This window comes from Myxocyprinus asiaticus, chromosome 18, assembly GCF_019703515.2.
Source record: "Myxocyprinus asiaticus isolate MX2 ecotype Aquarium Trade chromosome 18, UBuf_Myxa_2, whole genome shotgun sequence".
Classification (NCBI taxonomy): domain Eukaryota; kingdom Metazoa; phylum Chordata; class Actinopteri; order Cypriniformes; family Catostomidae; genus Myxocyprinus; species Myxocyprinus asiaticus.
The window spans coordinates 20,492,691-20,517,605 of NC_059361.1; the positions used below are offsets into that span (position 1 = coordinate 20,492,691).

At 41.5% G+C, this 24,915-nt stretch overlaps 1 protein-coding gene across 2 annotated transcripts in view; it reads left to right on the forward strand.

Annotated features, from left to right (window-relative positions):
* Positions 1-24,915, forward strand: part of LOC127455704 (FERM domain-containing protein 5) — a 152,401-nt gene that overhangs the window by 98,800 nt on the left and 28,686 nt on the right. For both annotated transcript variants that reach the window (XM_051723765.1, XM_051723766.1), the window contains exon 2: positions 23,148-23,252. In XM_051723765.1, coding sequence (XP_051579725.1) covers positions 23,148-23,252 — 105 coding nt within the window. The remainder of the gene's footprint in view (positions 1-23,147; positions 23,253-24,915) is intronic.

The window sequence follows — 24,915 nt, forward strand, 5'->3', positions numbered from 1 at the left end:
ATGTCACCAGTCTCTGTTTGCCTGCTGTGGCCCAAGCAGGAGGCCTACTCTTCCTTCTGCATAATTAAGAGCATTTGAGCAGCCACGGCTGTTTACCCTTGTTCCTGCCATGCCAGAGCCAGCCATGATGTGCAGAATTTTAATATTCCACAAGTTTCTCATATTCATTTATATGCATTAGGTTCCAAAAAGACACATAGATATAGAGGAAATTAATGCCTAGTTCCAGTTCAATCATACTCGCACACTAGTACAACCATCTGATACAATAAACAGTACAATTTTTTTTCTCGTGTGCTATAGGGAAATGATACTGCTAGTATGCAATGCTTTAACAGTTGACTTGCCCTAAGGAATTACAGCAAATGCAATCTAGTGGAGTCTAACAGCATGAGAAACCTGTAATGCTACAAGACCCTTCTTATCCTTGCAAAGGCACAATGAGGAGCTCTGCGGCCCACACATAATAACCTTCCCAAAGTTTTAGAACACCCACTAAAACATTCTCATTTACTTGGCACATGAGCACTCATAAGTAAGGAGCAATATATGCTGAATTGTAGCATTGATATAGATCGTATTGTCAAATGTATGTCGATTTGAAAGTATGTGGTCTTAATCCTCCATTTGTGAACTAATGGTTTTCGACAATTCTAAAAAAGCTGAGATATTTTGCCTGAATGTGAACTGACCAACTCAACAGTAACCTGAATGAACAAAACCGTCTTCATAGATGACTGGACTGGCAAAGTACTTTTCTTTCTTTCTTTTTTGCTTTAAAGCCTTAATTCATAAAGCGAACATACAGTATTCAGCAATGTTGTAATAACTAAAATGTCGAGGACGAGATCACATACGTATTTGCAATTATGTCTGTGGCATCATTTGTGTAAACCTAACTTTTCAAACTCTGACATACCAGACCGATCATACTTTGAATTCGGCAACAGGAGGTTGAAAGTTTCTGGGTGAAATGTGAAAAGGTAGCTGTGGCAGCGGGGGCGTGGTCAGGCGTCTCTCCAGAGAGAGAGAACGCGGTAAAGGCGCTTGCACCTGAGCTAGATTATGTCTAACATCTGTCTCTAATTTCAGTGAGCACTGGGAGAGCGGCATAAAAGAGCCGCACCGCCAGCAGACAAGGAGAGAGAGACTGGGTCCCCAGAGTTATGACTGTGAAGCTAAGAGTTTATTATAGTTAAGTTGCAAAGATTGTAAATTCTATCATGGAAGAAGTTATTATTGTAAAGTTGAGAGCAGTGTGGTTATTAAAGAAACCAACCTGTGAGTAGAGCAACCTGCCTCCCGCCTCCTCATTTCCACGGAACATTCACAGTAGCACAAAAAGTTATTTCTATTTTTAGTTGTAAAAAAATGCAATAAAGGTAACAGGAATGCATATTTTATTCATTCAAACCCCTTAACCCAAACCCCAACCCTAAACCTAACTGTAAGTGGTTAAAAAAATATATTTTAAAGAGAAAGTGCAACCACTAAAACACGCTTAACGTTGTTTAAATGAACGTTTTACCTTCCTGGTTTCCATGGGACCAGAACCCATGTCTCACTGTGCTCTATCAGTGACACTAGAGGGATGGGTTAATGTAAAAATGTCTGATGGGGTATGGCACTTGTCAGTAATTTGGCAGAATAGGGTCGATTTCAGGGAACAAGAACTTTCAAAAGCAGTATGTCAATTTCCAATGTGATGATGTTGGACATGCATTGCTTAATGTTTGATTTGAGAGACACTAAACTATGTAACAGAGAGGTATAGTGAGTGGGGTAACTGAACAAAGTCAACCATAAACATGTATAAATGTCCATGCATCTTTTAAGTGTCCTTATAAATGTCTAATAAAGGTTTCCAGTGTGTGGCAGGGTTACAGATTATTCCGAATTCTAGCAATGGAAAGTGCAGTGAGCTCAGTGTCCGTCTGTGGTGCCGGTAGCAGTATTTCCACAGTGAGTGGGCAGGAGGGTCTGATTTCTCTGTATGATGACTGAAGTCTTTCCTACTCAACATCAGCCCCTCAGCCCTTGTGCTCTCCTCTATGTTAATGAACAGTCAATGTGAGAGTACAGACAGAAATAGCCTGTTACCTTTAGCACTTTACTGTGGGAGTGATGCTGGGTGTCACCTGGACTTGTCATATGGTATCATTTTGAAAGATGTTATGAGAGATACTGAGTGCCCGTTAAAGGCTGTTGTTGCTGACGTGGCTTTGAGTTTTCATTTGGTGGTCTTAAACTGCAGCTGATAACCTTTTATTGATTTTTTTTTTTTTAAAGTTGTGTGAATCTGCCAACCCTCAAGGCCTCTAAATGTGGTCTAAACATAGTTTCACTGTTTTATGTTTACTCATATTCTTCTTATCAAGGCCAAATGCATCCACATGTAATGCATCAATATTTATTTTATCCATCCACCATCTGTCCGTCTGTCTATCCATCCATCCACCCACCCAGTTTCCTCATATTTCAACAAAAGTCCATCTTAGCTGCTGATCTGCCATAAGTTTTCATATCATAGTCCATGTTCCCCTGGCATCGGTAACAGCACTACTGTGACACAATCTAAGTGATACCTCTGCCCTATTCATGATGATTCATGAAGGGGTGTAAAATACCACGTGCTATTCTACTCTAACCTTGCCATTGTGTTTCCCAGCCCTGGGGGAGATCACTTACCACTAGTGAATTCAACCATAAAAATGCAGAGAGCTATTTGGCCCCTGAGACTGGCTCCCTGCGCAGGCAGGCATAAGAGGAGTAGTACCATACTGCGTGTCAGAGCTTTAATGGAGGCCCCAGGGATCTGCAATCTAGCCCATAAATGATTCACAGAGTCATGGAAAGCAGGCTTTCATAGACCTTAATGCGATTTCACTGGACTTGTCTACCGAAATCTTTGGTAAAGACAAAGTATCTGCATATGTGGACAGCGAGACTACGTTGTGAAATTTTAAATAACACTAAGCTATAGAAAGTCAGATTTTTTTCATCAAATTGTTTATTATGTTTCCAGTAGTGTTGGTTATTCATATTCATGTTACATTATAAAATTCTGAATCTATGTACTGATTACCATTGTCCCATGTCTGCCAAACATGTTGAGTGGTCCAAACATAATCTGCAGCCTGAAACTGAACTTTTGGTTGGATTTTTGGATTGAATGCACTTAGCTGCATAGAAAGCTATAGGATGCTCCATTGCTCCCTATTTAGTAAATAACTTAACCTCCAGTGCTGTCTGTCTTCACTGGTCTCAGAACAGTTTGAAATGCATTGCGTACAGTGAAGCCAAAATACAACGTCCATGCATGTAAACGCGGGGTCGCACAAGGTTAAATGCTAAAAGATTGGCTTGAAATGTCATAGAGACCAAGTCAATTCAATTTTTGAAAATTTTAAAGGGATAGGGACTTATCTTCATGTTGTTCCAAACTTGTATGACTTCGTAAGGAAATATTAGGGAGAATGACTAATGCCTCGGTCACCTTTCACTTTAATTGAATGGGGGAAAAAATGCAATAAAAGTGGATGGTGACTGAGACAGTCATTCCTTAACATCCTACCTTTTGTGTTCAACTGAAGAAAGAAACTCATATAGGTTTAAAACAATATGAGATTGAGTAAATTATGACAGAATTTTCATTTTGGGGTGAACTATCCCTTTAAATGCTTAGCCTTTATAATCAGTGTGTATTTATTATAAAGCAATTGATGTGTATTTTCTAATAAATACACATCAATAAAGCTTTTTATACTGTGATTTTTTTCAGTCATACACCTTAAAGCTAAAAGGTGGAATTTCTTCACCACTAGAGACATAAACATATTGTCATGTCCAAAATTCACACCATATGTTGAGCCAATATTCACTTTTCAGGGAAATCAACCTGTCACTCTTTGAAGGTTGTGATATTACGGGTATGTTTCAGAGCTAATAACTGGTTTACAATTGCATCTAATGTCAAACATACTGTATGTATCCGACAAATCAATAAAGCCATTTATAATGTGATTATGTCTATCATATGACCTTAAACCAGGTCTAATATCATGTAAGTCTGCTGAGAGATTCCAAACATGTGTCTAGTTGCATTTTTAATCACTCTTTATAAATCAAGCTTGTAAGACAACATGTAGGTGTGGGTTTATACAGTCTCTCCCTCTTTATTGGTATGCCTGTATCTGAGAATCTCACTCTTTATTCTAGGGCAAATTTGCCCTCTTTTCCCTCTTCCCACTCTTACTTGCCACTGTGTTTTGATGGCCCAGTTTGAGTATGCTTAGTCTTAGCTGCTGTTATTCTTTCATGCAATGACATAGTGGGAACGCTCTTTGCTGCTTTTGGGAGTTGTAGCACTGAGCAAAGCACTTTGTGAGATGAGAATCCTCTGTCAGTGCAGTTTAGTGACTCAAGGGCAAAGTCACTTAACAGTTGTGACACTTTTGCACGCGATATTTCAGTGCAAAAACCTGTGATTTATTCACTTAACAGTCACAATCCAATATAACCAGGTACTAAATGCACTGATATATCACAGCGCATTGTCATTCTTTTTGTGCAAATGCCTTATCACAGGTTAAACCTTAGACCACATCCACTCTAATAATTTTGGTTTGAAAACGTGTTGATTTTGCCACGTTTATGCCTTTAATCTACATTAAGAATCCTCCGAAAACTGAGAATTTGAAAAAACACTCTCTAGTACTGCATACTTTGGAAAATAATGCCATTGCTAAAAATAATTACATTGAAAACATATTCGTTTGGGCGAATCGGAAGCTAGAGATCTCACCGGGATATGAAAGAGCTGGTTCCCTCTTAGAAGCATGTATCGCATTAGTGTGTGGCAGAAACAGCACCAAGTCTAGAGAGGTTTAGTGTTTGTTATTTTCGAGGGTTAATCTTTAAGAACTTAATTTACTTAGACATTTTTTACAATTACTTTTAACAAACTTGTCACAATGTAATTTTTAGTGGATAAATGAAGTCAGTTAATCCTCAAGTTCACACAGGTGCCAAAGCAGAGTAACCACATGGTTTAGTTTATCACATTAACTACAGACATGTTTCACTAAGTTTGACAGCCAAGTGAAAAAGGGTCCAAATACTTTTCATTTTGAACAGTATGTCTACTGTTATTTTTTATTTTTGTGGAAAATGTTTCACTTGAATTTTCTAAATCAATACCATTTGGCATTGCCATCTAAAGCGGGCGTAGACGGTGTGATTTTCTCTTTTGTGATTAATTTTTTTTTTATTGATTCATATATTAAACAAATAAAAGCAAAACATATACAAACAGAATCAATACTTAACACCCTCTATTAACCCACCCCCCATCCCCAACCCCACCCACAAGAACACCCCAGTGGTCCCAGATGATTATAAACACACAAAAACAAAGAAAATAAAAAATAAAGAAAAAAAGAAGTAAAAATAAATAAATAAAATATATTAATCACACACATAACAACTACACCTCTCTTTCCACTGTCCCTCCCCGAGAGCCCTCCAAAAACACCAGATATTTGCCCCACTTTCCCACAAATAAGTCCAAATTTCCCAATCCTCTAGACCCTAACCCTTCTTCAAAAGCTGCTACCCACCCCATCTCCACACACCACTCCGGAAATGATGGCGCTCCGTCTGACTTCCAACCCCTTAAAATAACTTGTCTGCCAATCATAACACTAGTCAGAACCCAACTTTTTATATTTGTCCCCCAAATTTATTACCACCCTATTGCCCAAAATACAAAGTCTGGGGCAAAGTAAAATGTGAGTGCCCAAAACGTCACACAAATAACTCTGAACCTTCAACGAGCGACGGAGGTCACGGCGCGGTCTCTCGGGCGGACGATGGCCACACTAGTGGTCCAGGAGCGCCACCTTTGGCTCAACCTGGTCGAGATGGGTGAGGCCGACAGAACACGATTCCTTGCTGCCCCCATTTCCCAGGCGGGCCTATTCGGCAACACCGTCGAGGACTTTGCCCAGCAGTTCTCGATGGTAGAGCAGTAGATGGATGCTAGCCGGCTTATCCTGCCCCGGCGCGGCTCAAGATCCCGCACCCCATCTACTCATCGCCGAGGGCGTCCCCCTGCGGTGACTGCATCGGCTCTGCCGCAGCCCGCCCCTCCGGCCCGGCGTGGAGCCCACCGCAGGAAGCCGACGCCACCCATCTCACAACCGGCACCGAAGAACCCACGGAGGTCTTCGAAGTGCCCCTGAGACGGGCGACCCAGGGACAATGAAACCCGCTGCTCTGGAGCTGGTAAGCAGATCTTCATCTTTTTGTTACCTTTTGCATTTAATTGCGCTGCATGCTCAAGTGGCTGCAGTAAGAGTGGTTTCCTTGTTCCCTGGGTCACATATCCGGTGTGTACGGCTGGCATCACGACCACCGTCCACCACTCCATTTGGCAGTTGTGGCACAAATCCGCCCCCGATGTGACAGTCTCCACGGGTCACGAGGACAGGTCTCTTCCTCCCCCGTCCCAGGCTGTTCCAGGGGTGGTCACAAGGAGCCAGATAAGTGCTTTGATGTCCTCGGACTCAGCACGGCCACGATGTGGTGTGGCACCTCGAGCTCCGCCCCGCCGCGAGGCCCCACCTGCCGGTACATCTGATGATGTTGTCCCTTTGGTCCCCCTTGCGTGGAACTTGGACGCATGGCTTGCGCTTTCCAGTCCGTCACGAGGGCTGGTCCGGACCGTCCGACTCGGCTGCGCGATTCACTTTGCCGGGCATCCGCCCAGGTCCAGCGGTGTCCACTTCACCTTGGTGAAAGACGGAAACGCTGCTACCTTGCGGAGATCGCTACCCTCCTACGGAAGGACGCGATAGAACCTGTCCCTCCAGCCGAGATGAAGAAGGGGTTTTACAGCCCCTACTTCATTGTACCGAAAAAAGGCGGTGGGTTGCGGCCAATCTTGGACCTGCGAGTACTGAACCGGGCCTTACACAGACTCCCGTTCAAGATGCTGAGGCAAAGATGCATTCTAGCGAGCGTCCGGCATCAAGATTGGTTCACGGCGGTAGACCCGAAGGATGCGTACTTTCACGTCTCGATCCTTCCTCGACACAGACCCTTCCTGCGGTTCGCGTTCGAGGGTCAGGCGTATTGGTACAAAGTCCTCCCTTTCGGCCTGTCCCTGTCTCCTCGCGTCTTTACGAAGATCGCAGAGGCTGCCCTTGCCCCGTTAAGGGAGGTGGGCATTTGCATTCTCAACTATCTCGACGACTGGCTAATCTTAGCTCACTCTCGAGACGGGTTATGCGCACACAGGGACCTGGTGCTCTCACACCTCAGCCGACTAGGGCTTCGGGTCAGCTGGGAAAAGAGCAAGCTCCTCCCGGTTCAGAGCATCTCTTTTCTCGGTTTGGAGTTGGACTCAGTCTCCTTAACGGCGCACCTTACGAACGAGCGCGCCCAGTCGGTGCTGGCCTGTTTGAAGGCGTTCAAACAGAAAACAGTGGTTCCACTGAAACATTTTCAGAGGCTCCTGGGGCAAATGGCATCCTCGGCGGTGGCCACCCTGCTCGGGTTGATGCATATGAGGCCGCTTCAGCACTGGCTCCAGACTCGAGTCCCAAGACGGGCATGGCGCCATGAGACACACCGCGTGGCCATTACGTCGGTCTGTCACCGTCTTTTCAGCCCTTGGACCGACCTCTTATTTCCACGAGCAGGTGTTCCGCTAGAACTGGTCTCCAGGCACGTCGTGGTCACGACAGATGCCTCCAAAACGGGCTGGGGCGCTGTTGGCAACGGGCACGCAGCCGCCGGCCTCTAGACGGGTCCGCGGCTGCGTTGGCACATCAACTGCCTCGAGTTACTGGCAATTCTGCTCGCCCTACGGAGGTTCCGGCCGTTGATCCAGGGCAAGCACGTGCTAGTTCGGACAGACAGCACGGCAGCGGTAGCATATGTCAACCGCCAAGGCGGTCTGCGCTCCCGCTGTATGTCATAACTCGCCCGCCGTCTCCTCCAACGGAGTTAGCAGCACCAAGTCGCTGCAAGCCACTCACATCCCGGGAAACCTCAACACTCCGGCGGACGCGCCGTAACAACAGGTTACCCTCAAGGGAGAGTGGAGACTCCACCTTCAGGTGGTCCAGCTGATTTGGAGTCGATTCGGTCAGGCACAGGTGCACCTGTTCGCCTCCCAGGAATCCTCCCACTGCCCGCTCTGGTACGCCCTCACCGAGGCCTTCCTCGGCATAGACGCGCTGGCACACAGCTGGTCCCCTGGCATTCGCAAATATGCATTTTCCCCCAGTGAGCCTGCTCGCACAGACCCTGTGCAAGGTCAGGGAGGACGAGGAGAAGGTCGTCCTGGTAAGCACCCTACTGGCCCGCCCAGACGTGGTGCTCGGACCTCACGCTCCTCGTGACAGCTCCCCCCGGGCAAATTCCCCTGAGGAAGGCCCTTCTTTCTCAGGGAAGGGGCACCATCCGGCACCCGCGCCCAGACCTCTGGAATCTCCATGTCTGGCCCCTGGACGGGACGCGTTCACTCAGGCTAGGGCTCCCTCTTTGAGGCGCCTGTATGCCTTTTAAGTGGCGTCTGTTCACTAAGTGGTGTTCTTCCCGTCAGGAAGACCCCCAGAGGTGTGCAGTCAGATCAGTGCTTTCCTTCCTGCAAGAGAGGTTGGAAGGGAGGCTGTCCCCTTCCACCTTGAAGGTGTACGTTGCTGCCATAGCAGCACACCACGACGCAGTCGACGGTAAGTCCTTAGGGAAGCATGATCTGATCATCAGGTTCCTAAGAGGCGCCAGGAGGCTGAATCCCTCCAGGCCGCGCCTCGTTCCCTCATCGGACCTCTGTAGTTTTTCAGGGTCTACAGAGAGCCCCCTTTGAGCTTTGCAGTCAGCCGGGCTTAAGGCACTCTCCTTGAAGACTGCCCTCCTGACTGCGCTCACTTCCATCAAGAGGGTAGGTGACCTGCAAGCATTCTCTGTCAGCGAAACGTGCCTGGAGTTCGGTCCGGGCTATTCTCACGTGATCCTGAGACCCCCGACCGGGCTATGTGCCCAAGGTTCCCACCACTCCTTTTAGGGACCAGGTGGTGAACCAGCAAGCGCTGCCCCAGGAGGAGGCAGACCCAGCCCTGTCGTTGCTGTGTCCGGTGCGCGCTTTACGCATCTATTTGGATCGCATGCAGAGCTTTAGAATCTCTGAGCAGCTCTTTGTCTGCTTTTTGTCAGCGGAAAGGAAGTGCTGTCTCCAAGCAGAGGATCGCCCACTGGCTCATTGACGCCATAACTATGGCATATCTCGCCCAAAACATGCCGCCCCCGGTAGGGCTACGAGCCCATTCTACCCGTGGTGTAGCGGCTTCTTGGGCCCTGGCCAGAGGTGCCTCTCTAACAGACATTTGCAGAGCAGCGGGCTGGGCAACACCCAACACCTTTGCAAGGTTCTACAACCTCCAGATGGAACCGGTTTCATCCCAGGTAGTGGCACGCAACACAAGCGGATAAGCCCGGGATAGCCGGCCGGGTGTATCGCTTGCACATAGCGCCTTCCACCTCCTTTTGAGCTGAAGACATGCGCTGTTAATTCCCAGTAGTGTTCACAAAAGTTGTTCCCTGGTTGACTTCCTCCGAGCCCTGTGCACGTGCTAACTAAGAGCCCGGTTCTGGGGTAGGTGCTCCGCATGTGGCGGTTCCCTGTAAGGCTAACCCCATGCGATCTATATCTTCTGCTAGTTCTTTCCCTGCTGGCAAACTGCGTCTTCCTTGGGCAGAGCCCCTCTGCCCCTGTCTCCATGTTGTAGTAACTCCTCCCCCATTGGGCAGGATCTACCTTGAAGGCTCTCCACATGGTTGGAAAGACCATGTGATGTATTCTTCCACTTAAATATCCCCCCCTCTCTTGGGGCGAGGTGTGGTCTCCGCGGTGTCCTCCCCTTGGGAGGGACACCTCCCGACTAAACCTGGCGGCCCAGTCGGATAATCCCCCTTCTTTTTTAGGGAGTGGAAAAAGAGAAGGGGAAAGAGGCCACGACTGGGTTAAGCCTGTCTCTATCTCTGGGTAGTCAACTTGTCCCCAAAAAGGGCCGTTCGACACTCATAACTATGTTGGGGGAGGTTACGTGTCGACCTGGTGCGCTGGCTATGAGGCACACAGCAAGTCTGCCCACCACACACCGCCAGTTCACGTAACACAGTTCAGCCTTGTGGCGTTTTGTATAGGGACCCCTAGTGTCACTACATCGACACCAACGTCGAGTGAGTGACAGATAGGGAACGTCATGGTTACTGGTGTAACCTCTGTTCCCTGATGGAGGGAACGAGACGTTGGTCCCTCCTGCCACAACGCTGAACTACCCGCTGAAATGGCCGGACCTTATATCGGCTCCTCAGCGTAAAACCTGAATGAGTGGTTGCATACCAGCTCCTTTTATACCCGTATGTTCGGGGGAGTGGCATGCAAATACCACTCGCCAATTTTCATTGGCCTTTTATCAAAGACCAGAGGTGTCTCGGGCTCCCAAGAGTGACCCCTAGTGTCACTACATCGACACCAACGTCTCGTTCCCTCCATCAGGGAACGGAGGTTACACCAGTAACCATGACGTTTTCAACATAATTTATGATCAGTTATCACGGCCAGAAATGTATTTTCATACACACTTTCTATTTCAACATCATTGATCATAATTTTAATGATTACCAAATATTATAAACTTTCTCAATGATAACTTGTTAATATCAAACCATTTCTTTAAGACTTCCAGTTCCCTTTCTACTGTATTCAGAAGCTGTTCCAAACTTTTCCCGGAGCAATAATATAAATTAGTGTCATCAGCAAATAGAACAAATTTTAGGAATTTTATCACTTTACATATATCATTTATATATAGTATAAACAGTTTGGGGCCTAGCACTGAACCTTGTGGAACCCCATAAGTAACTTTCGATAAATCAGATTCGTCATTATTTATCTATATATTTGTCATCTTATTTATCTGTCATCAAGGTAACTATTCAGTCATGAATAAGCAATCCCTCTAATACTATATCTCTCCAGTTTCTTCATTAATAAGCTGTGATCAATAGTATTGAATGCTTTTTTTAAGTCTATAAACACCCCCACAGTATATTCCTTGTTGTCCATTGCAGTAGAAATCTCTTCTACCAGTTCCATCACTGCCATTGAAGTGGACCTATTTACTCTGAAGCCACATTGATGTTCACTCAATAAATTGTGTTTTTCTATGAAATTATCAAGCCTCTGCACAAATAGTTTTTCTAAATTTTTTGAGAACTGGGAAAGTAGAGAAATTGGTCTATAATTGGAGAACAGATGTCAATCTCCACTTTTATAAATAGGAATGACTTTTGCCATTTCATTTTGCTGGGAAATATACCTGTTTTGAAGGACTGATTGCAGATTTATGTTAATAGTTTTACTATACATTCTTTAATATATTTTTATGTCAATATCATTCCAATCAGTGAAGTTTTTATTCATAAAATTATTAACAATGTCAAGTATTTCCTTTTCATCAACTCCCCTAATAAAAATGGAGTTGGAGTTTCTAAAAACAATATCTTCATCTACACTTTCATTATTTCTTGGCTTCACAATCTCATTTGCTAATTTATATCCAACATTTACAAAGTACTCATTAAATTCATTGGCAGTGTCTTTTGTTTTATTTATAACTGTATTGTTATCTTTTACATAGTAATTAGGATTGTGTGCTTTTCCTGTACCCTTTTTAATTATGTTGTTAAGCACTTTACAGGTTCCTTGAGTATTACTCCTATACTGCTCCAATAGTTTGTGATAATACTCTTTCTTATTAGATCTCATAATACTTATTAATTTATTTTTGTACTGTATATCTTATATTTCATTCTGCTTTTTTTGTTCTCTGTTTTAAAAATTAACAGACAGTTTTTTTCATATTGTACAGTTAATATAGACAAAAAAGCCTCATAGGCTCTGTTAGGATCATCATTAGCATAAACCTCTTTCCAATTTTGTTTCATTAAGTCCACCTTCAGGGCAGCAATAGCTTCTGGTGTTCTTTGTCAAATCATTTTAAAAATATTTAACTTATTTTCATTTTTTATCTTAAAGAAATTCTGAAAATTCAAAAACAGGAAGGTGGTCACATAGGTCATTTATAAGTAATCCACATTCTATTATGCCTTCAATTTTATTTGTGAATATGTTGTCTATCATTGTAGCCATGTCTGTTGTTATTCTACTTGGTTTTATAATCACAGGGAATAGGCTGTTGCTGTACATTGCATTAATAAAGTCTGTTGTCCTTTTGTGCAATCTACCTAAAGTTGACCAATCAGAGAAGGCGTTACAACTCTGCTTTGTACCATATTATTTACAACCACATTACTGAGAATGATTCAACAGAAAGGTCATATTGTTCCCTGCTCTTCAAACAAATCCTTTGCCATATTCAAAGGCTGTGCTAGGAACAAAATATTTTTATCACTCTGACGGACTGAGTTGTAAATTTTCGGTCATGGTCTATTTTTATCTGTCATGCTTGTATTCATTTCATAAGTTTTAGGGCTACTGGCTGCTACATGCAGAGGCATGTAGCATCTGTTATAATAGCATATACATGATAGTGGATATGTGATAGATTATTCTTTTTATTTTATTTATTTTTTGACTTCACAAGTGTGAGTCTGGTGAAACCAAGGACTTCTAGGGTGAAAGTTCTACCTGTCAATCAATCGCTGTGCTACTTTGCTGGCTACATGCGGCTTTAAAGCACATTCACATAGACAAGATTTCATGAATCTTCTTCTGTATGTCTGCTATCAACATGCAGTGACACAGATGAGAAGCATGCACATCTGAAGCAATTATACAGGTACTCCACTAAAATAACTCAGAATTCTGCTCTAAACGTCATGTTTGCGCTTATATTAAATCCAAGTATAATTGGCAGAAACAGTGTGCTGATTTTGTGTATGTTCTTTTTAATCTTGTACTTTTTTGTGCGCTTTATTATCATGCAGTAACTGGCAGTAACACACTGGCATAATGATAAATGTATGCAGTCATGAAATCATACAGCCTCCCCTCAAAATCTGAATCTGTCAAATGTCGGACAGCATTTGGAATAATTATCCATAATTGTTTTGAAAATGTGTAAATTATGGAGAGTTTTCAGTCAATGCAGCCCCTGGCCATTCTTTTTTAATTTCTAAATCACAAGCTATTACTGCCACAGTGAATTAAAGCAATCTCCTCCATTGGCTTTAAGTTTTATAAAGATAGATAGGGCGAATTTTTTATTTCTTAGGAATTTGCCAGGTCGTAAAGTTGTGTTGTGTACCACGGCATCTGTAAGACTATCAGATGAACTGACTCGTAACCTGTGCAGGGGCTCACAACCTCCCTAGTGTCAGAACTTGCACAGTGTATGGCCGTTCTAATGGAAAAAAGTCATACATTTAATAAAATACTATTGCCTTCTTTTTCTCTGTATGTATACAATTATCAATTAACTGCTGACTCAGTTTGGACCTATCCCCAATGTCTTAAAAGGGCCAGGGCCAACTGCTTTAATTGTTAATAAGGAACCTTAATCAACAGAATTGCAGAGGGAAAACGGAATCAATTACTGCCAGTGTATTATACTGAAATGGCTAATCTTTATCTTTGGTTTTGCCATTGTCATGCTAAGCTGGAGACCTTGAGATCCTAACCCAGCTGCTTGATAAATGTGCTGATTGCTTAACACCTTATTTATCAGCAAATAATGACTTTTCATGCTTTGTACCTTTTTATTAAGTGACTAGCTCTGAGTAGCTCTTCTTTCTTTCTCAGTTCATTTATTTACACTCATTTAGCACTTTATTGGGAACACCTGTACACCTACTTATTCATGCGATTATCTAGCCAGCCAATCATGTTGCAGAAGTGCCATGCATAAAATCATGCAGATACGGGTCAGGAGCTTCAGTTAATGTTCACATCAACCATCGGAATGGTGAAATAAATGTGATTTCAGTGATTTTAACTGTGTCATGATTGTTGGATCCAGACGGGCTGGCTTTAGTATTTCTGTAATTGCTGATCTCCTGGGATTTTCACACACAACAGTCTCTAGAACTTACTCAGAATGGTGCCAAAAACAAAAAACATCCAGTGAGGGGCAGTTCTGCGAATGAAAAAGCCTTGTTGATGAGAGAGTTCAATGGAGAATGGCCAGACTGGTTCGAGGTGACAGAAAGGCTACATTAACTCAGATAACTACTCTGTACAATTGTAGTGAGCAGAATAGCATCTCAGAATGCACATGTCAAACCTTGAGGTGGATGGGCTTCTCTTTAAGTTTATGTGATACTTTTTATAGTTTTGCTGAAGGAGATGAGATTTTCTCAAGGCCGTGAGACTGGATGTGATACTTCAGTCTGCTACATTACCCACTGCCATCATTAACAGACCCCAACAGCCTTTAGCAATTAATTCCGCAATGTTATAAAACAGCATTTATTGTTATTATTATTATTATGGTGAGTTTTTCTGCTAAATATACTGTATATAGGGATGTTTTTCTGAGATATCTATAAATATTAGGTTTAATCAGAAAAATCTCAAGCCCTTTCATTAAGCTTTACTTCATCGGTCTAACAATCACACAAATCCTGTAATTAGAGATTGTTTGCAGGAAACAGTGCAGCCGTTTGCAGTATGAGTGGGGGGAAAGTGGGGTTAGAGAGGTAAACAAAGATTTTTGGAGGAAAAGTGCCATTTTATAATAGCAGTATAGAATACTAATGTGCTCTCTCGCTCTCTGTGGCCAGTATTTCTATTTCATTTAGACAACACAAATGGGTGTGCTGCAGTTCTCTTGCAGAAATAATGTATTCCAAAGCTAGCATGCTGAAGATTCACTGAAAAGAGTAAAATTGAAAATCCTTCAAGGTGAATGCACATATTTCCAAATGATTGTTCCCTGGCAGATACTGGTACTGTTCACAGAATATCTACTACATTGTTCTATACTATACTACTATACTATTCTATACTATAATTACATAAATTGCCATCCTTGTCTGGTTTTTGCAGATATTTTTGGTGTAACTGGAAGGTATGATGTTTCAGTCTCATTTTTTCAAGAGCTTTGCAAGATAAAATATTTTGCCTTATTGTTATGTATGGCTAAGTGGTTATTTACACAGTCACTCTGATGAACAATGAGCATTGTCCAGCTCTCTCAGTGAGATGATGAATGGTCTCAAATATTTGTGTACTGCGTTTGTGTTTAAAGCTGTGATAGGGTGTTTTCAGTGTGCTCTCCTATATGTGTGTGTGTGTTGGGGAAATTGAATTATTTCAAAGCCTCTTTATGTGGCTTTGGTGGCTAACTCTGAAGGCAATATACTGTAAAAGTGAGAGCATAAATCTCTAATAACCATGGATGACAAATGCTCAATCTTAGTCACCATGGCTTTGCTCATTCCATCCAAGTGTGAGTGTGTGTGTTGAAGGCCTCAGTGAAGAGATGCCGTGTGTGAGTATGTGTGCTTGCCTCTTTTAGCCTTACTCTAGTAAGCAGACATGCCATAATGGATTATGGAGCTTCAGTGAGGAACCAGCTCAGAAGTGACAGGGGTTAGCGCTCTTGCATAATCCCTTGGGCCTTTGTCTGAATGCTGACAAGTAAATCACCATGAGTTATGTGAATATTACTGCCCACATTGTGTCCAAGACTCAACCCCAGGCTCTATTGTCTGGCCTTTAGCACTTTTTTACAGAGTGCTGGGTCTGATAGAGGGCTATTGTAATAGCTGAACTAAACATATCAGAGCACCCTAGGAAAACCCATACTTCTCGAAGTCAAAATGACCTTCAAACTTCACCGGTCTAAAACCCTGTTGACACTGACAGTGACTTGCAGCATAAAACTGACCAGAAGTCATTTAAAAAAGTGGATGGGCACTGTTGCGCTCTCTTGGAACTCATGTGAGCTGTCTCCTGTGAGATAATGTAGCCTATTGTAGGCAAGACAGAGGAGAAGTTCATGTTACTGTGTTTGATTTCACTGTGATTTGTCTCTGCCCACATGCAGGGATGTAATAAAAAATGATGTGTGGAAAACAATGCCAGAAATATGCAGCATTCTGAGTGAGTTTGAGTCATACAGTGAAAATCTTTCATCTTGATAATAAGATGCTTTATGCACAGCAGTAATATACTGTACATACAAATGCTTTCCCCTGCAGTCAGGTCAGTGCCAAATCCAGGGATTCTCTGTCCTGTCTATGACCTAATGCAACATCCAAATAATTTACTGATTTCAATGTGAGCTGTAGGTCTGTAGATTAAACATTCAACTTATTTTTTTGCTGAGATTTGCTCATCTCTTCTCTCTCTCGACAGCAAGGGTGGTCTGACCTGCTCACAAATAAAGGGTCACCTATTTCTCCAGTTATGACCCTTTTGACAGTATTAGTGTGTTCCAGCACTCCTGTGTGAAGGCTGTGTGTTATACAGCTATACAGCTGGCTGTAGACGCCTAAAGAATGGTCTATTTGGCATCATCCAGACGCTTGTGCTCATGCTCCACAGCCCTCCATCTGCTCAGAAACCCGAAATAGAACGATAAAAGTTTGGAACTGAAAGATTTCCTAATTGTCATGCTGAGAACTTGAGTTGAGAACTGGAATGCGATTTTCTTTTTTTTTTTTTTTTTTTTTACTATTCTTGTGAGTGCACAACATAGTATCTGACTCATCAGTTTGTTTTTCCATACCTGTGTACAGTATGTGTATGTACAGTACATATATGTGTGTGTGTGTGTTAGAGAGAGAGAGAGAGACAGACAGACAGATAATCTTAAAGGAATAGTTTACCCAAAAATGAAAATTCTGTCATTATTTACTCACTTATATCATTCCAAACCCATATGCAGTTATTAATTAAAACATTTTTGGTAAATGTAAAAAGAAATTTTTTTGAAGAATCTTTACACAGGTCTTCCCATACAACAGTGCCACAAACAAGGGCTAGAGGTTTTGCGGAGGAAGATTGCGGAGGCAGATTATCAGTGAATAATGTTAAATTTGAGTCTATGTCTGTCTCTCTCTCTAACACACACACAAACACATATATACTGTAGATACATATGCATTTCAGGTTTCTTATCTTAGCGCGTTTAATATTTTAGATACATTTCAGTCTGGTTTCAGATCTTTGCACAGTACTGAAACTGCACTGCTGAAGGTCAGTAATGACCTGTTACAAGCACTCGATACTAAATCGCATGTTGTGCTTGTCTTGTTGGATCTCAGCGCTGCATTCGATACAATTGATTATAGCATTCTGTTACATCGTTTGGATAGTGTGGTGGGCATTTGGGGTGTCTCCCTGCAGTGGTTGGCCTCCTACCTCAAAGACAGAACTTTCTCAGTGAGCACTGGGAAGTATTCCTCTTCGTCAGCTCCCTTATCGTGCGGTGTGCCTCAGGGGTCCATTTTGGGCCCTCTTCTCTTTTTGCTATACATGCTCCCCCTGGGTGCTATTTTTCAGAAATACAAGATGTCTTACAATTGCTACGCTGATGACACATAATTTTATTTACCAGTTAAAACCAACAGTGGTTGTCCTTTTGAGGTGCTTTGTGACTGTTTTGAGGATATTAAATGTTGGATGGCAAATAATTTTTTGCAATTAAATGAAAGTAAAAGTGAAATTTTGATTTTAGGCCACCCCAGGCCTCCATCTGCCTTGCAACTGGGTTCTTTTTCCTCTAGCATTCAATCACAAGTGAGAAATCTTGGGGTTATTTTTGATTCATCATTAATTTTTTATAAACAAATTAGTGCAGTGGTAAAGGGAAGCTTCTTTCGTCTAAGATCTGTCGCTAAATTAAAACAGTTTCTTTCTCCAAAAGATCTGGGGACTGTAATCCATGCTCTTATAACATCACGTTTGGATTACTGTAATTCTCTGTACATCGGTCTGCCTCAAACTGCTATTTCTCATCTACAGCTAGTCTTCTTACCGGTACAAAAAAGAGGGATCATATTTCTCCCATTTTAGCAACTTTACATTGGCTTCCAGTCAATTATAGAATTGATTTTAAAATTGCTGTCTGTGTGTACAAGGCTTTATCTGGTGTCACACCGAAGTACATCAGTGACCTTTTGATTCCGTACTCTTCCAAAAAAGCACTTAGATCATGTAATCTACTTCTCTTATCTGTCCCTCATTGTTGATGCAAAACTAAGGGTGGTCGGGCCTTCTCCCCTGCAGCTCCCAAACTTTAGAACAGCCTGCCCTTTCACGTGAGGTCTGCTCCTTCACTAGCTAGTTTTAAATCTGTTCTTAAATCTTATCTGTATTCTTTATCTTTTGATAATTCTTAGCTTAAGTGTTTTATGGTCAAGTTACACGGACTGTATTCTGTTTATTGCGCAGTATATTTTGTATGCCGCTTGTTGTTTATTAATGTTGTCACTTGCGTATTTGCTCCTGGATTTTTTTTGGATGTTTTATATTTTACTGCACACTGCTTTTAAATGTGCTCTAGAAATAAATCTTGACTTGACTTGACTGTTCCTTAAACAAACCAATTGTGTGACCCTCTGCGTTCCACAGAAAAAATTACAGTAGGTTTGGACTGATATGCGAGTAAATATTCAGATAAAAAAAATTGTGGGGGGGGGGGGGAATTGGTGAATGAATGAATGAATGAAGGTTAGATGTATATAGCGCTTTTCTGACACTACACTCAAAGCGCTTAAAATAATGAACAGGGGAGTCTCCTCAACCACCACCAGTGTGCAGCATGCACCTGGATGATGCAACTTCAGCCATAGTGGACCAGTCTGCTCACCACACACCAGCTATTGGTGGAGAGGTTAGAGTAGAGTACAGAGTAGAGTGATAGAGCCAATTCATGGATGAGGATTATTATTAGGAGGCTATGATTGATAAGGGCCAATGGGAGAATTTTGGCCAGTACACCAGGGTTACAACACAACTATTTACGAGAAGTGCCCTGGGATTTTTAATGACCACAGAGAGTCAGGATCGCGGTTTAACGTCTCATCCGAGGGACAGTGCCTTTTTTACAGTATAGTGTCCCCATCACTATACTGGGGCGTTAGGAGCACACAGACACTAGCTTCACTAACACCTCTTCCATCAGCAACCTTAGATTTTCCCCAGCAGGTTTCCCATCCAGGTACCAACTAAGCTTAAATCTGCTTAGCTTCAATAGGCAAGCAGTCCAGAGCTACAAGGTGATATGGCTGCTGAATAATTCCATTAAGTGCTGAGGTGTAGTGCACACAGCCATATAATTGCTACATGCAGACACTGCCACTTAATGACTCTCACCATGTCTGTTGCCCCCATCTTAAACAATATAAATATACAGTATTTCCAAGAGTAAACAAATGAACGTGAGTCTTCTCCTGCCTTCTTCCTTGAGCCACACAGAAACACCATTAGTATGTTCAAATGGCTTATATTTTAGAAACACCTTTTCAAAGCTGTTTGGACTGATGAAAATGCTGCATGTTGTGTTTGACCTTTTTGTCTTAATATTTTCATAGTCCACATAATGGCCTGAAAAGCTTGAATTGGCTGCATAAGTTGCCTGTCTGCTGGCATAGGACCATGCAGCTATCATACCGCTCAGGAATGAGACGCATTCTGTCTCCTAGCGATGAACGTAGTTTGGTGCAAAAAGTGCAAATCAATCCCAGAAAAACAGCAAAGGACCTTGTGAAGATGCTGGAGGAAACAGGTAGACGAGTTGTATATCGACATGCTCAGCAAGGAAGAAGCCACTGCTCCAAACCACCATAAAAAGCAAGTCTACAGTTTGCAAGTGCACATAGGGACAAAGATCTTACTTTTTGGAGAAATGTCCTCTGGTCTGATGAAACGAAAATGGAACTGTTTGGCCATAATAACCATCATTATGTTTGGAGTTAAAAGGGTGAGGCTTACAAACCGAAGAACACCATCCTAATCTTGAAGCATGGGGGTGGCAGCATCATGTTGTGGGACTGCTGCACTTCACTAAATAGATGGCATCATGAGGAAGGAACATTATGTGGATATATTGAAGCAACATATCAATATATCAGCCAGGAAGTTAAAGCTCGGTCACAAATGGGTCTTCCAAATGGACAATGACCCCAAACATACCTCCAAAGTTGTGGCAAAATGGCTTAAGGACGTCAAAGTACTGAAGTGGCCATCACAAAGCCCTGACCTCAATCCGATAGACAATTTGTAGGCAGAACTGAAAAAGCGTGTGCGAGCAAGGAAGCCTACAAACCTGGCTCAGTTACACCAGTTCTGTGTGGAGGAATGGGCCAAATTTCCATCAGCTTATTGTGAGAAACTTGTGGAAGACTACCCAAAATGTTTGACCAAAGTTAAACAATTTAAAGGCAATGCTACCAAATACTAACAAATTGTTTGTAAACTTCTGACCCACTGGGAATGTGATGAAAGAAATAAAAGCTGAAATAAATCATTCCCTCTACTATTATTCTGACATTTCACATTCTTAAAATAAAGTAGTGATCCTAACTGACCTAAGACAGGGAATGTTTTCTACGATTAAATGTCAGGAATTGTGAAAAACTGAGTTTAAATGTATTTGGCTTAGGTGTATGTAAACTTCTGACTTCAACTGTACATAAGCATACACATTTTAAGAATAATAAAACTAATACAATAATTAATCCACAAAACTATTGCAAAGATGTGAACAGATGAATGAGGGCCCCTCGTTTCTGACCAAAATGCAATCCAATTTCCTGCTGGAGTGGCATAAATGGTGGAGTCAGAGATTCTCTACTCCCTTTGTTTGTCTGATAGTGTCCAGAAATACTGCAGCAATTCCCACTAAGCACAGGTACAACAGCTTAACAGATCTGAAGTGTGCACCCCCTCTGTCTGATGTTCTTAATAAACACTGTTTTGTATTACTTTCTCCTTTGTGATTATTTAAAACTGGTTTAAATGGCATAACTTATATAATGAAAATGCTAAAGCTGGCTCTACATCTAGCTGATTTTTCCAATGATTTTCAGGTGTTATCTTCATTAACATAATCACCGACCAGGCAGAGGGAGACAGAGCGCCCATTAGCACCTCTCAGCAGGAGGTGTTAATCACTTGACTGTCGGGAACCCCTGCTGAGTTAATGGCTTCAAGCACTGAAAAGACACATATGTTTTGCTTGAAAAAATCATTCTGTCACTGAGAAGAACTGACAAGATAATCTGTAAAAAAAAAAAAAAAAAATTTAATCACACTCAGCTGCATATCATCACAAATGGTGATTAAAATCCATAGTGATTCTGTCATTCTGCAGAAATAATACAAAACAACTAATGACGGATAATAACCATGATGGACATTTTGACAACTGAACTGTTTCCATATAAACCAGTAACAGAGAGAACAGAGGCGAGCTCTTTCTTACTCTGTACCTTCCCCACAATGCAGAATGCATCCTGTACCTCTCAAAAAAACTGGAAAGTATGGTGCTCATTTAATGAGATAAGCCAGCAGACAGGCAACTTATGCAGCTAATTCAGTTTTTGGTGCATTTTAACCTTGTGAAAGCCAACCGAACCATGAAGAAAATGCAACATTGTAACTATTTTAGCCCCTGTTTCGGAACAATCAAGCAAACTACAGGTCTGAAAAAGCCCCAAATCACTTCAGAGAGAGAGATAGTTGTGGTGAGTCTTTATGTGTGGGTAAATGTACCCCCACCATTTTTAATTGGCAAGTATGTCATACCACTGACTGAAGAGAGCGAGATCTTGGCAAAACAGTCTGCATGAATGACACCCTTGGCCAAAACGAGCTGTTTTGAGTCTGCTAGTGTAGAGCCAGCTTAAGTTAGTGGAGCAAATTAAACAAACTAATAGTAGAAGCAGTCTATGTCAAAAAATCTGCTTTTTGCTGCCTGTCTGAACAAAGACAAAGGCATGCTAGTGTTTAACTTTTAATTACAATGTTTCTTTTCATTATTGGGCCAGTGTTAATGCCTCTGACTGTACACATACAGTATGTGTACAGTACTAAGCTCAAGGTAACTGAACGAGTTGTCTAGGGTTATGTGTATTGCAAAGTTCGCACAGTAAATCAAAATCCATAACTAATCACTCTTGCCTGAAGACTTGCCAATAAGAGTGTATTATCTTGAGTTGCACTTCAAATTCTGTGCACTTGCGCTTGAAATAAGCTGTCATATATTTCTTTTTTTTTCTTTTCTTTTTTTTTTTTTTTACATAAAATCGATTTTGAATGCAAATGATTGTGATATTTCAGGTGTGTTAAGAGAGACAAGTGACTTGTGCAGGTTTACTGAACCTCATTTCCTTCCCTGACTAATTTTTTTTTCATGGTTATGAAGAACTGTATTAAACAGGTTAGTAAGTTTGTTACTTCAGCTTATACTAAGACAGTGGGTTCCAGAAGTCGGAGAGCACTAGTGAATGTTTTATTTATTTATTTATTTATTTATTTATTTATTATTATTATTATTATTCATTTCAAAGTATATTGTCATAAATATTTTAATGACAAGTTGATATCAGAATGTTTTGGATTTTTGTTGAGTGTCTCCTTTTGCATAAATGATGGCATATTTGTCAAAAACTTAATGATCAATGTGATCTCAACTTGATTTAAGAATTTTCCACAGAGCATCTTGTGTACTTTGGTGGAAGCAAGGAAATCTGAATAAAAATAAGTTAACATGGTACTTTCCCAAATGGAGACATTAACACACATCTGTTAATTCAAAAGCTTGATACCTGACATTCAAATATGAATTCTAAAAATCAAGTAATTTTGACCAATTGAAAGTCCTGTAAATTCATTGGTCAAAAAGTGTGGGAACCCCAGGCTCTGCATATGCAGTTTCACTGCATTAATATTAGATATACAAAATCTCTCCAAAGGAGTCAGAGAAATTAAAATCAGTAATGTTATCAGCAATTAAAATCCCTAGCTTTCCACCTCATTCTTTGATTAACAAAATAAAAATAAGTTTTATTTGCACAGTTGTTTTTTTTTTTTTTTTTTTTTTAAGCTTACCCAGAGAAATAGTAAATCTAATAAATTCTTTGTTTTTGTCTTTGTCTTTTAGAGGGATGCTAAAGGCCAGTATTTATTTGACCTCATCTGCCACCATCTAAACCTGCTGGAGAAGGACTATTTTGGCATTAGATATGTGGATCCAGATAAGCAACGGGTGAGTGCCCAAGCATGTGCCTTGCCTCAAACAGTCCAAGGTTAACAGTACTGCAAAGCACCAATACATCATCTTTAGTGCCTATCTCTACGTTCATGTCCGCGGCTTTTTTTGCTGTGAGAAAGCTACCACATCGGTTAGAATACTCAAAGTGGCTCTCATTTCTTAGAGTGCATTGGTTGTGATCCTAATATATGTAGAAGCCACATGTGTTGCAGGTGAGCTGTATTTGTGTTGATGCTGTAGTGGGCAAACTGGCTATACGGTTAATCTCAAGTAATCAGTAAATGTCAAAGAGAGAGACAGAGGTGATGAATGATGGCATGAACCTTCTAGGAGGACAGGTTGAAAATCATAAATCATACGAGTAAATCATGTAGAACCAGGGGGATGGTGCTCAGCATGGAAAGGTTGTTCTTCTAAGAAGAAAAATGATAAATGGCTTGCATTTAAAAAAAAAAACAAAAAAAACAGTAATTTACTGATTTTCAAACATTGATGGATAATTCAAAATGTAAAAATAAATTAAAAAAATAAGGTATCTGGGGCCTCATTTATAAAATACATGTATGATCAGATTTGACCCTTAATTTCATGGATTTGATCCTAAGTCAAAAGTGAGAAACGGCAGAAACTTGTGAACTGAGAAAATAAGAAAATGCCATTTGGAATTCAAGGTCTGTATTGATCTGTGTCTGTTAAATGCTAACCTGACACGGATTTTACACAGACACACTCTTGAGTTTCATCATGTCTGTCTTTTCCATTGACCCCCTTTGGGTGCCTCTCACATTGAGTGACATAAATAATAATGAGGCCATCTAAAGGATGCTAGTCTTATGTAGGTGACACACTGGGACAACTTTAGCATCTACAGAGTGCCCGCAGTTCCCATTAGATTGTGCCTTGTTGGTAAAATATGCAACAAATTAGCTGACCACTCAGAATACGATAATGTGGAAAGTAGGGTTGCATATTTTAAGAAATGTTCTTAATCGACAATCTTTAACATTCATGAATGAAAATCAATTAATAATTTACAAGAACATTAATACATTGTAAGTGGTGAACAGCTTGAAACAAAAAATACAAGAAACATATTTTTCTATTAATACAAAGTTTGATTTTTGACTGACCAACCGTTTAGCATCAGAGAAAAATTCTTGACTTTAGGAGGAAACATGAAAACATCTACAGCCACCGAATTACTGTACATGTGTGTAGACTACTTTTTAAATACTGTATCATTTAATATACCCCTATATATATCCATCATGCTGCTCATGTCAGAGCTGCTTACTGGGGAAACTTGAAGCGATCTCGATACCGGCCAGTTTTTCCAAAGACTCGGGAACCAAACAATGATCTAACTGACAACATTAATCCATAACCAGTCCACAAACGCATACAGCACTTTGCAGACTTTGCTTACGATGAGGCTAGAGCCGTTGTGCAAGTCCAATGCAGATGACTGTGAAACAAGCGAGTAAAAGATCATATATCCATGTTTTGAAACACAATACAATAAGCATTAAGAATAAACAACACTTACTCGAGCTGTACATCCCAAGAAACCTCTGACTGCACAAAAAATATAAATAAACTCCAGCAACTTTCCTCGCTTCCCGCTCCTGCATTAGTGCGTCCCATTCAGAAGGGATCT